The sequence below is a fragment of the Coenobita brevimanus genome, chromosome 103 (genome assembly GCF_032717465.1).
Source record: "Coenobita brevimanus isolate Jiangsu-jjx chromosome 103, ASM3271746v2, whole genome shotgun sequence".
In the NCBI taxonomy this organism is placed as follows: domain Eukaryota; kingdom Metazoa; phylum Arthropoda; class Malacostraca; order Decapoda; family Coenobitidae; genus Coenobita; species Coenobita brevimanus.
The window spans coordinates 24,876,641-24,892,973 of record NC_137056.1 but is presented as its reverse complement, the minus strand read 5'-3'; the positions used below and the strand labels follow the sequence as shown (position 1 = coordinate 24,892,973).

The 16,333-nt window shown below is 38.6% G+C and overlaps 1 protein-coding gene across 1 annotated transcript in view; it reads left to right on the top strand.

Moving 5' to 3' along the window:
- The window catches only part of LOC145415652 (glutamate receptor 1-like), a 1,336,600-nt gene that overhangs the window by 1,280,629 nt on the left and 39,638 nt on the right, over positions 1-16,333 (top strand). Inside the window, exons 15-16 of the mRNA XM_080284869.1 lie at positions 2,123-2,367; positions 8,618-8,723. Coding sequence (XP_080140995.1) covers positions 2,123-2,367; positions 8,618-8,723 — 351 coding nt within the window. The remainder of the gene's footprint in view (positions 1-2,122; positions 2,368-8,617; positions 8,724-16,333) is intronic.

Genomic DNA, 16,333 nt, shown 5'->3' with positions numbered 1-16,333 from the left:
TGTACATCTAACCGTATTGTGCATGTATGGCCCACTTTAAGGACTCAGGGCTGTTCGGCCAGACGGCCATGGGAACACCAACAACTACTACTATTACCACAGAGTTATGGCCTGGATTAGCATCAACATCGGAGTTCTGTTATGGCATTGATAAGATATAGACTTTCATTCTACCTTGTAAGGTCTACAGACCGTTGCATCTGGGAAACCGCATCATCCACCCTCAGGTCCGTATCTCTGGCTGACGTGGACTGTGAAACAGCTGTGATCAAAAACCTCATTGATCAGAGGTCAGATAGATGAAGTTTTTTCCCTTAAGTTAAAAATTAAACTTGTAGTAATAATAGCAGCGTATGGTTGGTGACCACAGTCATTGACGTATTTGGTGCCAATTGTGCCAGTGGACTGCATAATATTATAACTCACAGCAGCAGCAAGAACAATTGCATTTTTTCAGATTGTTTGTAGTGGTCAATTGTGACGGAGGGGTAGACAATGATAATGATGAGGATGATGATAAAGATCATGATGATGATTGTGTGTGTGGGGGGGGGGGTTCCAGAGTATTGTGGTTGGCTTAATCACTTCAATCTCGCGATATGGTCTTCATGTTCTTGTAGCTTCTTCCAAGCGATACTCTTCAGGTTAGGTGAGACCTTTTGTATGGAAGTAGTATGAAGGTTATGCTTTAAATTTGTTTGAAAAGTTTCTCCTAATCACAAGTCATCTTTATGTATTAAACATTTTATAATTAGTATGTCATCGGAAGCAAACCGTTAAGTCTTCTCAAAATGATGAAATGACGTCTTTCTACCGGCAAATGATTGCTTTTCAACTTGCAGACTCTTCAGTCTGAAGGGATTATATTTATCCTTCATTAAACCCTTTAATACGAAATCTTTCTTAACAAGTAAAGTTGTCTGGAGTGTCAGGAGGTGGCAAGAATAAACTACAGACATTCATCATCGAATTGAAGGTATTAAGAGAGACACAGCAACATTTCGAGGTGGATAAATGGGCAGTACGATTAGGTTTGCTGAAACTGCTATTGTTAATGCTTCTGCTGCTGATGATGATGATGATGGTGATAATAATGATAATAGTGGTGACTGTGGATCAGGTGACTGGTGACTACGATGATGTTCTTTTCCTTTCACTACAATTTTTCTCTCACGATATAGTGCTGCTTTCATCTTCCATTACCTTAGAAATATTTTTTTTTTGTATTTTCCCTCCTCTTTTCCAGTTACTCCTATACAGTCCATTGCTTTTTTTTATTTCCACGTCAGGTGTTTCTGCCCTGAGTGACAAGCCTTACTTATGGTTTCCTTTAAGCCAGGAAACCATTTATACCGCTGGGTGGTAATAAACTAACCAAATAATTGTGCAATGTGGAGTCCGCTATGGTGTCCCTATCAACGGAGTGGAAAAATTTAAATGCGCTTCCATCCGAGAAACATGTCTCAGCATTCTTTCCCAGACATTGTTGTGGCGAGGCGCTGCAAACCACAAAGGAGCATCGGTTCCCTGCACGGAAAAGCCCTATAGGCAAGGCTGCTTCCCTGTGGTTACGGAGACTGATCGGCCTGTCAGACTGGGGTTGCTCGATAACAACGACACTCGTATTGGTACAGATAATAGTATACTTGCACTTGTATAAAACACATTCGTTGTCCTCATTTCTGTTCCACGCAAAATTCTGGTATCGTCCCCCATCCTATATTTTTCCCTTCTAACTTTTCATTCTCTAACGTTGTCGTTTCTCATGTCTTCCTACCATCCCTGCCTTTGTTTTTATCCCACTTTCTTTTCATGCTTCCTTCACACACACACACACACACACACACACACACACACACCTCTCTCTCTCCCTGATAGATTTCTCATATTGTCTTACATTCATTTTTCCTTGTTATCCTTACCTAATGAAATCATCCTCTGCTTATGTGTGCTTCCCAGCACCAAAAGATTCATGTTACTCATCTTTCAGTTCTCCTTGATCATTGTATATGCTCGCATGGAGGAGCTGGTATCCTCAGGCAAGAAACTGTTTACCTTCACCTACGAGAAGAGGATCAACGTCTTACTTTACAAAACAACTGACGATTTTTTCTTTTTTCAGCATACCAAGATAAGTGTGTATAATCGGATGTGGGAGTTTATGTCGTCACGCAAGCATGTGTTCACGTCCACGTACGAGGAGGGCATCGAGCGGGTGCGGACGTCGAAGGGCAAGTACGCCTTTCTGCTGGAGAGTGTCAAGAACGACTACATCAACGAGCAACTGCCCTGCGACACCATGAAGATCGGACACAACCTAAACTCTAATGGATACGGCCTGGCTACTCCTCCACACTCACCGCTTAAGTGAGTACAGTACATGTGTGTGTGTGTGTGTGTGTGTGTGTGTGTGTGTGTGTGTGTGTGTGTGTGTGTGCTTGTGTGTGTGTGTGTGTGTGTGTGTGTGTGTGTGTGTGTGTGTGTGTGTGAACTACCCTACAACGCCATGAAGATCGGACACAACCTAAACTACAGTGTAATGGATATGGCCTGGTCACTCCTCCACAAGCTCCCCATTAGTAAGCACGGAAATTTTCTTAGCCAGAAATGTATTTACCTCCTTCATACACAAGGTAACATAATTAACTTTTATTCTTCCCGTATCCAGACGATTATATTTTGCACTGCGATGATTTTTTGTACTGAACAGGATTTTGACGACCGTGTCTAACTCTTCCAGCTTCTAAAATCTCTCCTAAGCTGAATATAATTGTCCGGAGATATGGGGAGTAAAAAACAGGACTCCAAATTCTAAAATCATAATTCGATTTTCCATTTTTTTTTTCTTTTCTATATTATTTGATTTCTTTTTTTGTTTTTTGAGTTGGGTATTGAGTTGGCCATGAGATACATCAATCCGCTTGCGTGCCATACACCTTCAAATGTCACCACGTCGGCGCTAATAATCTTCTTCCATTTTGTCGCATTTTTTTCTTTACTCCCTGAATCCAGTGAAATTATCTATCTTAAACCAGCCACCAGATGATTTTATAAAGCTTAAGGTAGACCCTTTGCAGCCAAGGAATAACGAAAACTACAGTTAAAAGACAGGTCAGGTCACAGGACGAAAATAATCCTTAGGCGACAAAAAGAATGTACTGAAACTATTATATGGTTATTTTTACTAGGATTTGTTGGTAGTTCTCCCTGTTCGTGCCTTCTCCTTCCATGTTTCTGGGTCCAGTCTGGCATAATCTTCAGGTAGGAGAACGAGGTCAGTGGAGGCGTATTCATAAACATTTCTAAGCAAAAGTGTGTTGTAAGACGGCACTACCGCAACTGTAAACAAAGTAGCCACACTCTAGTGAACAATGAAATATTCAAATCATACCAAAGAGCATGATATCTGATAATTCACTACTAAATGAGACTTTCACTATTGAAAAAATTGTTTAGAATATGGTATGAATGCAGGCTCAGGATGATGAATATATAAGCTATTGAAGAGGGTATATATATCGGTTGTTGCTGAGGCCACAATTGTTTTAAACCTCAGTATCTGTGGTCTCTAATGTTCAGTTAATCAGGCATGTTATGTAACCCAGAATTGTAAAGCTGAAAAAAAAGGACTACAGAGTAACTCCACAATCAGGTGACGTTTTCTGATGGCTTACTGTTGCTGCCTCCAGACGATGACATTCTTCTTAGGAGCAGGCCCTGCGTAGTGAAGGGATGATTGAGAGGTATAATCTTGCCTCCTCGTTAGAAATTTCACATAAATGGAAGAAAACCATCTGCAGTTTGCAAGAATGAAGTAAAGAATACGTCATTGAACCAAGAAATCTGCGTATATGCTATGAGGAAATCAAATATATTATATATATATATATATATATATATATATATATATATATATATATATTATATATATATATATATATATATACCTTGGCTCTTACCCCATGGAAAGGGAGTTAGCCGAGACAGGACGACACACTCCCCATTTACTCATCCATTCAAACACATTCATTCGCATCTTAGCCCCAAAGGGGAGAAGGGACAGATCCTCACCGCACCACACCGCACAAGGGTCAACTGCGCAGTGCAATCAGTGACATTAGCAGCAGGGCCCGACAGCAGAGCTGGTTTACCCCTGCCACATCATAATAGACCCATCCCCTTACCTGCACCTGACCTGACTAGCTGATCAGACCAAATGCGGGAGAATATCCCCTCAGGGCTGCGTCATCATTTGTTCATTCACAATTTCTCTCCATTTATTTCTGTCATGCACAGCCACTCTTCCTTGCTCAACAGACATCCCTCTCACATCCAGCACTCTCTTCACACTGTCCATCCATCCTATTCGTGATCTCCCTCTCAACCTTACACTTCTCACATCAGATCTAGTTATCTTTTTCACCAATCGCTCATTATTTATTCTCTCCATATGCCCAAACCATCGCAACATCCTCTGCTCAACTCTATCAGCCATCTCCCGAACAACTCCAGTTCTCTTTCACACTTCATCATTTCGCACTCGATCCATACGCATCACTCCACAACATACTCCTCAGACACCTCATCTCCATTACATTCTAACTTTTCCTCTCAGCTACACCCATATTCCATGTTTCAGCCCCATATAACGCAGTCGGTACCACAACACCCTCATACAGCCTTTTCTTTACATCCAATCTAAGCAAACGACATCTAAACACCTTTTTCATTCCTCCCAGCACCTATCCTACTTCATTCATACTAAACTTCACTTCTGCATCTATTCTTCCATCCACAGCAACATGTGACCCTAGATATTTAAAACACTCTACCTCCTCAAGCAACTCACCATTCAAAACTATATTCATCCCCCTGCCATCTACCAACCTCGTACACTTCATCACTTTACTCTTATTTTCATTTACTTTCAATTTCCTCCTTTCACACACCCTCCCAAACTCCACTACCAACTGTCTCAATCTCTCCTCTGAATCAGCCACCAGTGCAGTATCATCTGCAAGCAGCAACTGCTTCAGATTCCACTTCCTACCATCAACATTCACCAGACTCAGACCTCCACCTAAAATTCTTGCAATCACCTCCCTTACAACACTATCCATATAAATATTAAACAACCAAAGCGACATCACCCATCCCTGTCGTAGCCCCACTCTCACAGGAAACCAATCACTCACAGCATTTCCCACTCTTACACACGCTTTGCTATTTACATAAAAACTCTTCACCCTTTTTAGTAACCTACGATCAAGCCCATACAATCTTAAAACAGTCCACAAAGCCTCCCTATCAGTTCTATGATACGCATTCTGTAAATCCATGAATGCCCAAAACACTTCCTTGCTTTTCGCTAAATATTTTTCACACACTTGTCTCACAGCAAACACCTGATCCATGCATCCCCTCCCTCTCCTAAAACCACACTGCTCATCACCAATCACTCCCTCTGTACCCTCTCTACCTCTCATAATTAACACTCTACCATACACCTTACCTACAACACTCAAGATACTTATACCCCTAAAGCTAGTACATTCATACTTATCACCCTTGCCTTTATACAACGGGACCACACAAGCACTTGCCCAGTCAATTGTCACCATACCTTTTGCAAAGCACACATTCAATAATCATACTCACCAGTCAACAATAGTCACTCCACACCACCCTTCAGGCATTCCACAGCACACTCATCCATACCTGCAGCTTTCCCTGTTCTCATCTTCTTTACTGCCTTCTCCACTTCCTCCTTCGTGATCAAAGAATCATTCAGCTCTCCCAACACATTTATGCCTTGCACCCTTCCATCCGCCACAATCTCAGCCACCCTTTCCTCCTCTACATTTAACAGTCTTTCAAAATACTCTGCTCATCTCTTCCTTACTGCATCCATCTCAGTTAACATCCTTCCATCCTCTGCTTTTACTCACTTTTCCTTCCCAGACTCTCCCTTTCGCACCCTATTCACCTCCTTCCAAAACATTTTCTTATTCTGTTGAAAATTCTCAGTCAGCCGCCTAACCCACCTCTCATCTGCTGCCACTTTAGCATCACGCACAGCCCTTCTCGCCCTATTCCTCTTATCCTTATACCTCTCATATGACACCTCATATATATGTAAAGTATGGTGAGCACATCACGAAAAAGTGGAATCATCGACATGCATTGGTCCACATATCGTCTTGAATCCAGTGATGTTTAGTAACTGTATTCGTGCCATTTCTAGACATCTATATTGGACTTGTGAATGGCCTCTAGTATAAGAAAGAAGGTAATTACATCTAAAAATCTTTTAAGTTGGGTAGAGAAGCTAGCAAAAATAGAACGAATAGTAGCTCATTAGCGATGTATGGTTAATATTTTGAATATATATTGCTAATTGTATGTCATTCTCTAAAAACCATTAAGATATTTGATTCCCGGCCTGTACAGATGTGGAGGATAATAATGTTTCTATTTATAATAATAATAATGAAACTCTAACATGATTTTCTGAGGTTTGTTGTTTTATGAAGATTGCATCACTGGGTTATGAAAGTCATTGCTCACTTTCGTATAATTATTCATTGCACTGAACTGGACCAGTAAACAACTGTACATACTGGGTGTCACAGGAAAAGTGTGCTTCCAAACTATGACAGTAATTCATCCGCTAATTCAGAGTAATTATTCAAGTTAATGATCGAGCGAGTAGACACGGACATTATGCTACTTGTAATTTGGTGGTTGATAGCTTTTCACAGAATACGAGTAGTAGCAGTTTTATGTATAATTATGAGGATGTGATGTTAACCTTTATCTATTCAACATTAGAGCACAGCACCATAATGGATTATTTTGGCGACAATCAAAGCTACAGCAGATCTTTGCATATCGCTAGATAGCTTATGATATCGTAATACGTGTGTTAAAGTGATCCTTCTGAGAATTCGCTATGATATGGATTACAATAATACCTGAGTACCTGCACTGGATTATTGTCGAAACTATCAAAGTTAGTGTAGACCTACAGATATTGCTGACAAACTTATGGAACAGGAATAGGTATTGCCGTACTTGGTTATAAAATGCCACCATATTACTGACAAAAGAGCCATATTAAGCACTGAAACTATTATCTCTGAAATTATTAAAACTACTGTGAGTCTTTGCACACAATTGGAGAGCAAAAATAACGCCATTAGCATGCTTGCACGCTCGAACACGTTCCACACTTTCAATTGTGGACACCATTTACTTATCAATATATTGTCAACTTGGGTCCAGTCCTGAACCGTTGCGATTACCGATAACCATATAAGCGAGTATGTCTTCCCTTATAATATCCATAAGATCATTAGTAACTGTTACTTCGTAACGGTGGAGAATTATACCCATATTATTCTAACAACTTAAAATGAGACCCAAACAGGCAGCTTTCCTGAGGTCAGGTACATTTCCTGGCACACCCTGTATTTTGTGCATTGACTCTGGCCGTAGACCTGATGATTCTTTCCCTTCATTCCAAGTTAATTCACTTATACCCAAAATCCGTATTTTATACTAGGGTTGTCTCGCCCAGCACTGGAAGTGATAGCATTTGCAAACTGTTTTTATGACATCCTGGATTTTTTTTTTTTTTTAGACGAATTCAAAAGTATGTGTTACCATAATTCAAAAGATCATCCTTTTTTTTTTTTTTTTTTTAGACGAATTCAAATGTATGTGTTACCATAATCCAAAGATCATACTTTACTCAGCCCAACCTTAGGACCGATCACGCCCTTTAAGAATCAAAACACTTCTCTTCTCATCAGAACGACAGTTTGTGTTTTTAAGTTTTCAGAGTAGATGAGAAAATAAAAGGGTTTTAGGGAGCTAAAGGAATTTTAGCTTTATATGGCTTTATTTATTTTAAGGTGAAAAACTGTACTGGGGCAGTTTCGTTCGTTCGTTTTTTTTTTTCCTTCTTCTCCTCCTCCTCCTCCTCCTCATCATCATCATCATCATCATCATCATCATCATCATCATCCTCTCTCTCTCTCTCTCTCTCTCTCTCTCTCTCTCTTCCAAACATTTTCAACTAGGTTTCATTCCTTCAATCGTAACCAATGGATTTCGAACCACAGTTGTTCCTATAGCTCCAGACACCTTGTCATATAATAATTTGATATTTATTTGGACTCTTTAGATAATTTTATGGGGTCAAAGGTCAAACCAAGCAAACACAAATTTGGGAAACCTATGCTCTTGTATGTAAATTAATCATCACGTCAGTTTCCTCAGAGGAATGTCAGTGTACTCGCACTGCAGCTTTGTAAAGACCATCCTGCATTCCCTTGGCAAAGTTGGCAGTCTTTAATTTTCATGTAAAATTTGCCGACATACCTCTCTCTCTCTCTCTCTCTCTCTCTCTCTCTCTCTCTCTCTCTCTCTCTCTCTCTCTCTCTCCTGCTAATCTTCATTTCTACATAATTTCTGAGCGTCTCTCCTACCGCCACTCCTACCGTCTCCATGTCCTGCCTCAAGCACTCTCACTCATTCTTCATCTTTTCTCTCATTCCCTCTACTCCCAGTTCCTACCCAGTTACTAATAATCCCCTCTACATTCTGTTCTCAGGGAAAGTCTAAATTTGGCCATACTTAGCCTGAAGGAGACTGGGGACTTGGCCAGACTGAAAAACAAATGGTGGTTCGATAGATCGGAATGTGGCAAAGATACGCAGGTTAGTACCCACTCTTTTGCAGTAGTAGTAGTAGTAGTAGTAGTAGTGGCATTTCTTCTTCCTCTTCTTCTTCATTTCATTATTATTTTCTTTATTGTTTTTTTCCAGCGGCGATAGCGAAGCTAGTATTGGTTTCAGTTTGAGTGTGTGTGTGTGTGTGTGTGTGTGTGTGTGTGTGTGTGTGTGTGTGTGTGTGTCTGTGTGTGTGTGTGTTAGCACAACTTCGCAACCGCTCAAGATATCATAAAAAAATTTTACATGTGTGTAGTAGGGGAAAAAGCGATCATGAGTTCGAACTCTGGGAAAGTAGGTTAAAGTCTGTCTGTCTGTTACTACAATAACTTTGCAACTGCTCAAGATATCCAAAAAATTTACAGATGTATAGTAAGAACGAAAATCTCGTAAGAGTATTGTTTTCAGTTTGTTTGCCTCTCAGTGTGTCTATCTGTTAGTACGATAACTTTGCATAAAGTCAGGATATCATCACAAAATTTTAAGGGTGTGCAGTAGGGGTGAAAGTCTCTTACGAACTTGAAATTGGTGAAAAATAGGTCAAGGTCTGTGTGTCTGTTACCAAAATAACTTTGTAATCACTCAAGATATCATCACAAAATTTTACAGGGGTGTAGTAGGGATGAAAATCTCCTACGAGTTCGAAATTGGTGAAAGTAGGTCAAGGTTAGGGTCATATTCTGAGCCGCGCTAGATATGTATTGGCTCGTGGCTGTAGTGTTTCTCCCTTGGGGTGCCCTCAAATTATTAATATTATTATTATTATTGTTGTTGTTGTTGTTGTTGTTGTTGTTGGTATTATTATTATTATTATTTCCACTACCGTTATTATTATTATTATTATTATTTTATTATTATTATTATTGTCACACACCTTTACCAAGGTAGAGCTATAATGTATTTGCCCACGTGTGTGTGTGTGTGTGTGTGTGTGTGTGTGTGTGTGTGTGTGTGTGTGTGTGTGTGTGTGTGTGTGTGTGTGTGTGTGTGTGTGTGTGTGTGTTCTCATTATGTCTCATCAACGGCTTGAGCTATCCACATGAAACCGTCAGGGTATCAAGATATGACCAAATTCTTGGCTGAGTTCGAAAATGAGGACTCAGTCAAGGTCAAGGTCAGCAAAACTGCTGCCAAATGTCAGCTAGTTTTTTCACCCATCTTTTGCACCACTATATCTCATGAGCGGGTTGAACTATGAATATGAAACCTTCAGGGTATCAAGATATAGGCAAATTCTTTGACGAGTTCGAAAATGGGCATTCGGGGTCAAGGTCAGCAAAATGGCTGCCAAAGGTCAACTAGTTTTTATTGCCCTCTTTAGTGCCAATATGTCTCATGAACGGCTTGAGCTATCTACATGAGATCTTCAATGTATCAAGATACGGCCAAAATCTTCCCTCCCCCGGGGGTGATGTTCCCCAGTCCCACCAAGGAGGGGCGCCGCCTTCAAGCCCCCCCGGAGAGGCCGCCGCCACCCGGGTCCCCTGGGGGGACTAAACATTTGGTCCCTTCCCAGGGGTCCCATGACCCCCGGCCCCCCCAGGGGGTGCTAAAGGCGGCCTAACAGGGTTGGGTTGGGGGGGGGCCAACCCAACCCAACCCTGTTAGGCCGCCTTTAGCACCCCCCTGGGGGGACGCCGTCCCCCGGCCTCCCCTGGGAGATCTGTGCTTGGTACTTGGCCATTATTATATGCTCGCGAGCGATTAGCATTCAGTTCCTAAATGCTTTTCTTTCATTTTTTATATTAATCTCCACCAATTGGTGGTGATCTTTGTATACGTCATTATCAAGCTTCGCCATATAAATTAAGTTTCGCTGTATAAATGGCGAGGCTCCATGTTTTCATCAGCATTATTTAGCTTCACTATGTAAATGGCAAAGCTTCTTTATTTCGTCAATATTATTAAGCTTTGCCATATAAATGGCGAAGCTTCTTCTTTTCGTCAGTATTATTATTATTTGCATTGCATTTTTTCCGTCAGTGTTGATGATATTATATTATACATGACGGTACCCTAGGGTAGCTAAAGTCCTTGTGCCAAATATAAATAGTCTTGACCCATTTTTGAATTTGATATACTAATTTTTATTCTAAAAACTGCATATTATAAATTGAAAAATCTCAGAAACTGGTTGTGATACAGCTATTTAGCTGAAAATCTTATGATGATAATGTTTGCTCCATAGTTTCGGCTTAATGTTTGCCATTTAGTCTAGTGGGAAGCACCGAATTCAAATCTGCTCAGTTTTTTCTTTGCAACACATTTTAGAGAAAACTTCAATAGCTTTAAAGCTGATACTTTCTAGATAGATACCTGTGTTCCCTCTTATGATCTGAAAGAAATATGGTGACAGTTGTGCTAACAGTTAGCTAGATACTGAGACAAACGTAAAATCTGCACATACGTTTTTCGACTCCTTTGTTGCCAGATCTCTTATTCATGTTACAAAAGAAGTTACTTTACAGTCTCATAACTTGTTTATTGTACACATACCTTATATATCATCAATATATAGGGCAAAGCTTTCTTGGTGACTGAAAGATAGGAATGGATGACTAATTATTATTATTATTATAATTATAATAATTATTATTATTATTATTAAAGCTTTGCCATATATATGGTGAACCATAATTGTTTTGTTATTATTATTATTTTTCTTTGCCCTTTTCTGTTAGAGCCTGATGATATTATATAGAAAAGTACCCAAGGGTAATTCAAGTACTTGTGTCAAATATAGATGACCTTGGCCTATTTTTGAAACTCATATACTCATTTTTGGAGGAAATAGTACATATTTCAAACTGAAATACTGTATCTCATAAACTTACTGAGATACAGCTATTTGGACGAAAATCCTATGATAAAGTCTGGTGTGCATTTTCGCTGAATATTTTGCCATTTAGGCTAATGGAAAGTACCAAATTCAAATCTGCTCAGTGTTTTCTTTGGAAAACGTTTCAAAGTACACCGGAAAAGCTTTAGAGCTGAAACTTTACGGAAATATAGCTGTCGTCCTTTCATTTCCTGAAAAGAAGATAGTTACAGTTAAGCATGCAGTTAGCTGGTTACTGAGAGAAATACAAAACGTACCCATGCTTTATTTATGATGAAGCTTCATTACTGTGGCTACACAAAAAGTAAATAGGTAACTCATTATTATTATTATTATTATTATTATTATTATTAATATTATTATTATTATTATTATCTCTGATTTTCACCATACCCAGGACGTTATTGTATTGACACATTTTCAGTGACCTTGACCTACTTTTCACAGCTGCAGGTCCAAAAATGTCCAAAAATTATGAATTTTTAGCCTTAGTTTACTCAAAAACTATCATGCATACATGAACATAGCAGTAAATCTCGTGATTAAAATGTTTTCCAAAAATTTATGTAGAAAAAAATGGAAGGTCATTCATGTGTGACACCACATTTTTTGGAACACCCCATTTTTCAATCATTATAAATTGTTCTTCCATACAGGAGAAACCAAAACATAAATGAGGCACTTCTTGGTGCTATAAGTTTTGTCTGGTCTTCGACTAGGTCTGCTTACTTCTTTATGGCATTTTGAAGGACGTTTTCTGAGGTATTATATATATATATATATATATATATATATATATATATATATATATATATATATATTCTAATAGGTGGAGATCAGTAACTATCTCTCTGAGCGTTCCAGTCTCCTAGATTTTATTATTAAGCTTTGCCATATACAGTATATGGCGAAACTTATTGTTATGGTAAGTATTACGTACTGATATTTTTCTTTGGGGCTAAGATGCGAATGAATGTGTTTGAATGGATGAGTAAATGGGGAGTGTGTCGTCCTGTCTCGGCTACTTCCCTTTCCTTGGGGGAAGCAGCCTAGGTATATAGATAATAGATAGATTTTTCTTTGCCCTTTATTCTCTTAGATCTTGATCAAATTATACAGGAAGATACCCTACGATAACCCAAGTGCTTGTGCCAAATATATATGACCTTGACATGTTTTTGAAAATCATAATATATACTCATTTTTGGTGCAAAAACTGCTTATTTGAAATTGAAATATCTAAGAAACTAATTGGCATACAGAGATTTGGATGAAAATCTGATGATAAAAAAGTTTTCTGAGAATTTTGGCTGAATATTTTGCCATTGAACCTAGTGGAAAGTATCGAATTCAAATCTGCACATTTTTTTTAACTCATTTTAGAAAAAAAACATAAAAGCTGTGAAGTTGTAACTTTATAGAAGTATAGCTAAGTTTCCTCTCATTATTGTATATATGATTACAGTTAAACATACAGTTAGCCGGTTAATGAGACAGATGTAAAATGTACCAATGTTTCATTAATTTCTTCCACAGCTTTGTCTTCAGAATTTGCTGTTATTACACAAGAAGCTCCTTAGGTAAATCTAAGTGCATGTAACAAATATGAATGACCTGAACCACTTTTAATGGCTAAAGTTCATATGAAGTTTTTAAGCAATGAACACAAAAGCAGTATTTACATAACCATAAAAACAACCAATACCATAAATACTCATGGCAAAGATTCCTTACCGTGGCTACAAAATAAGGAAATAGGTAACTAGTTATTAAGCTTTGCCATAGAAGTAGCGAAGCTTCTTGTTCTTGTCAGTATTATTCGTTTTCTTTGAACTTTTTTTCATCGATCTTGATGATATTACACATGAAGGTATCCTAGGGTAACCCAAGTCCTTGTGCCAAATATAAATGACTGCCCTATTTTTGAAGGTGAAATATTAATTTTTATTCTGAAAATTGCAAATTTTAAATTGAAACATCTCAGTAACCAATTGAGATAATATGATAAAAATGTTTGCTGAATAATTTTGACCAAATATTTTGCCATTTAACCACGTGAAAATTTCAAAATTCATATCTGATCAGTTTTTTTCTTTGCAACACGTTTTAGAGAAAACAACAAAAGTTTTAAAGCTGTAACTTTCGAGACATATACAGTAGCTGTTGTCTCTCTTATTATCTGAAAGGAATATAGTTACAGTGTAACATACAGTTAGACAGTTATGGAAACAAATGTAAAATTTCAACATGCATTTTCAACACCTTAGTCTTCAATCTTGTTGATGTTATGCAAGTTACCCAAATGTGTTCAGATCTTGTTTGTATGAAACATATATACCAAATGGCGAAGCTTCCTTATTGTGGCTACACAATAATAAATAATTAGTTATTATTACTATTATTATTATTATTATTGTTGTTGCTGTCATTGTTGCTGTTATTATTATTATTATTAATATTAATATTATTATTATTATTATTATTATTATTATTATCATTATTATTATTTTTATTATTATTATTATCACTTATTATTATGATGATTATTTTTTTTTCAGATTTTTACATCCTGTTTTTTTAATAACTGAAACTTTTTTTTTTTTTTTTTTTTGGTGCTGCAGGTATTACAGCGATAGAAAATTCAGTCTCCTCTCAAAAAGTTGCTTTTGCCAACATCCCTAATTTTCTGTTTGCTCTTCCTGAGACTGACTTTTTCGTCATATTCATTTATCACTTCCATTTTATTTATCTTTGAGTACTTTCTCAGTGGAGCAATTAAAGGAAGATCGTCTCTAACTCCATTCACGGCAAGAGAGGGCAAGTTAACAAAAGTTTATGCCTTCATCCCAAAGACGTATTTCAAAGTTAGATTCTTGCTATATATAAATAAAGCAAAAGCGTTCGGGGGCTGAATGTTAATCACCCTCCAAAATATGTTGTTGGCTAAGGTACAAGCTACCTACAAACCAAATTTGAAGAATAATCGCAAATCTCTACGGAATTCAGTTACCGCGTTTCACAAAAAGCCAAACTTTATTAAAATATGAAACAAACGTTTTCAGGGGCCGAATCCTAATCGTCTACCAAAATATGATGATGGTTAAGGTACAGTCTCCAGCAAAAATTGAGCGACCGGCTCAACGAGCAGGTTGGTATATGTGGCACCACCGCACCCCCAGTTTCAACCCCTCCGCACCCTCCCTCATTCCCATTCATTCGTCTACCCTCCACCCTCCCCACATCCAAGGGCACGAGAGTAAAGTAAGGCCTACTCGCATTGTCTCAATCACTCATCCGTCATCCTGTTGTCCTGGGAAATAGTGGTTTTGTTATGATAATGAAGAAAACAAACATATTACATAGTGTTTAACTCCATAGTGTAGTTATTTATACACCACGATCTGAATGCAGAGTGATATAAAGTACTGTAGTAATTTATTCGTATTATAGAGAGGTCTGTAATCATACAATTTATCATTTTGACAGTTGTGTGTAACATTAAACAGTCGGAAGCTATAAGTAAATGTTTGTAGTAGTAGGTGGTGTGCTCCTTCCCTTACTCGACGTAATCACTGTTACTTTACAAACTCTGTTATATGTCAGTACCATTAGTTACTACTAATACCTCACGTGTGATAACAACAAAGTGTTGCTTATAAGTAAAAGACATGATCAGTAACATCTTGGTTACTGATGTCTTAATACATGATATCAGATAACGTTGGGCAACAGGGACTGGATGACAGTTTGTCTGGTGGTTAAGGCGAGGCCATGACGTGGTTGCTGGCATTACCAAAGGTCAGTCAATATTTAGATGCCATTCACTGCTGCTGACATAAGTATCAAGGTCAATTTCACACACGAGACAGCCAACAGTAGAGTGAGCCGCGTGGTGTGCTGAACCCGCGCACACCACACAACCAGGGCCGGATTACCAGGTATAGACAAAATGGGCAACTGCCTACCAGGCCACGGCCTGTTACAGGCCACACAGACTTCCAGAGTGGAATATATATATACGCTTTGGGCGTCCAAATAAGTTCACCACCCATCAGGCCATCAAAAAAGACCATATAGATCATGCCAAAATTTCACTGGAAAAAACGGAAAAAAGAGATCTATATGTTGCAGGCCAACCGTCTGCCTTGCCTACCAGGCAACAGCAGGGTTAATCCGGCGCTGCATACAACCAACTCCCTCCACCCCTTGCCTCGCCTACTTATCGCCACTCACTCCAGCAAGGGACCCGCCACCTCTGATAACAACATCAGGAATATAACCTTGCCTTATATAGTTAAAACTGCAATATAGTGTAATTTGCGATTCACACGTTTATAACACGACGTATCTCGAAAAAGGTAACCAATAACTAAATTGGCTGAATGGATGTTCTGCGTGGTAACCAAACAGTCTCGATTGCAGGTTATGCTAATCAACATTATCGTGCCATACAACAGATAATTCAGTTTATTCGTTTTCAGCGAGAACGTGTTCAGCAATGGTTTGACGAGTTACAATTCACACTTGTCAGTGATACTTATAGCAACTTAATGGACGTAGCGGTCAGGTTAACCTTATGATTATTTGCTCTTCAACTTGTGTCCTACAGTATGTCTGTTACTACTTTCCTCTATCTCTGTGTGGCCATGGTTTTTCCCATTAACTATCATCAGCTGAAACGTCAATTGCCTCAGAGAGGGAAGGATTTTAAATGGTTCGCAAAATACCTGGTGTTCTAGCTTGACTTACCCTGCAGAGT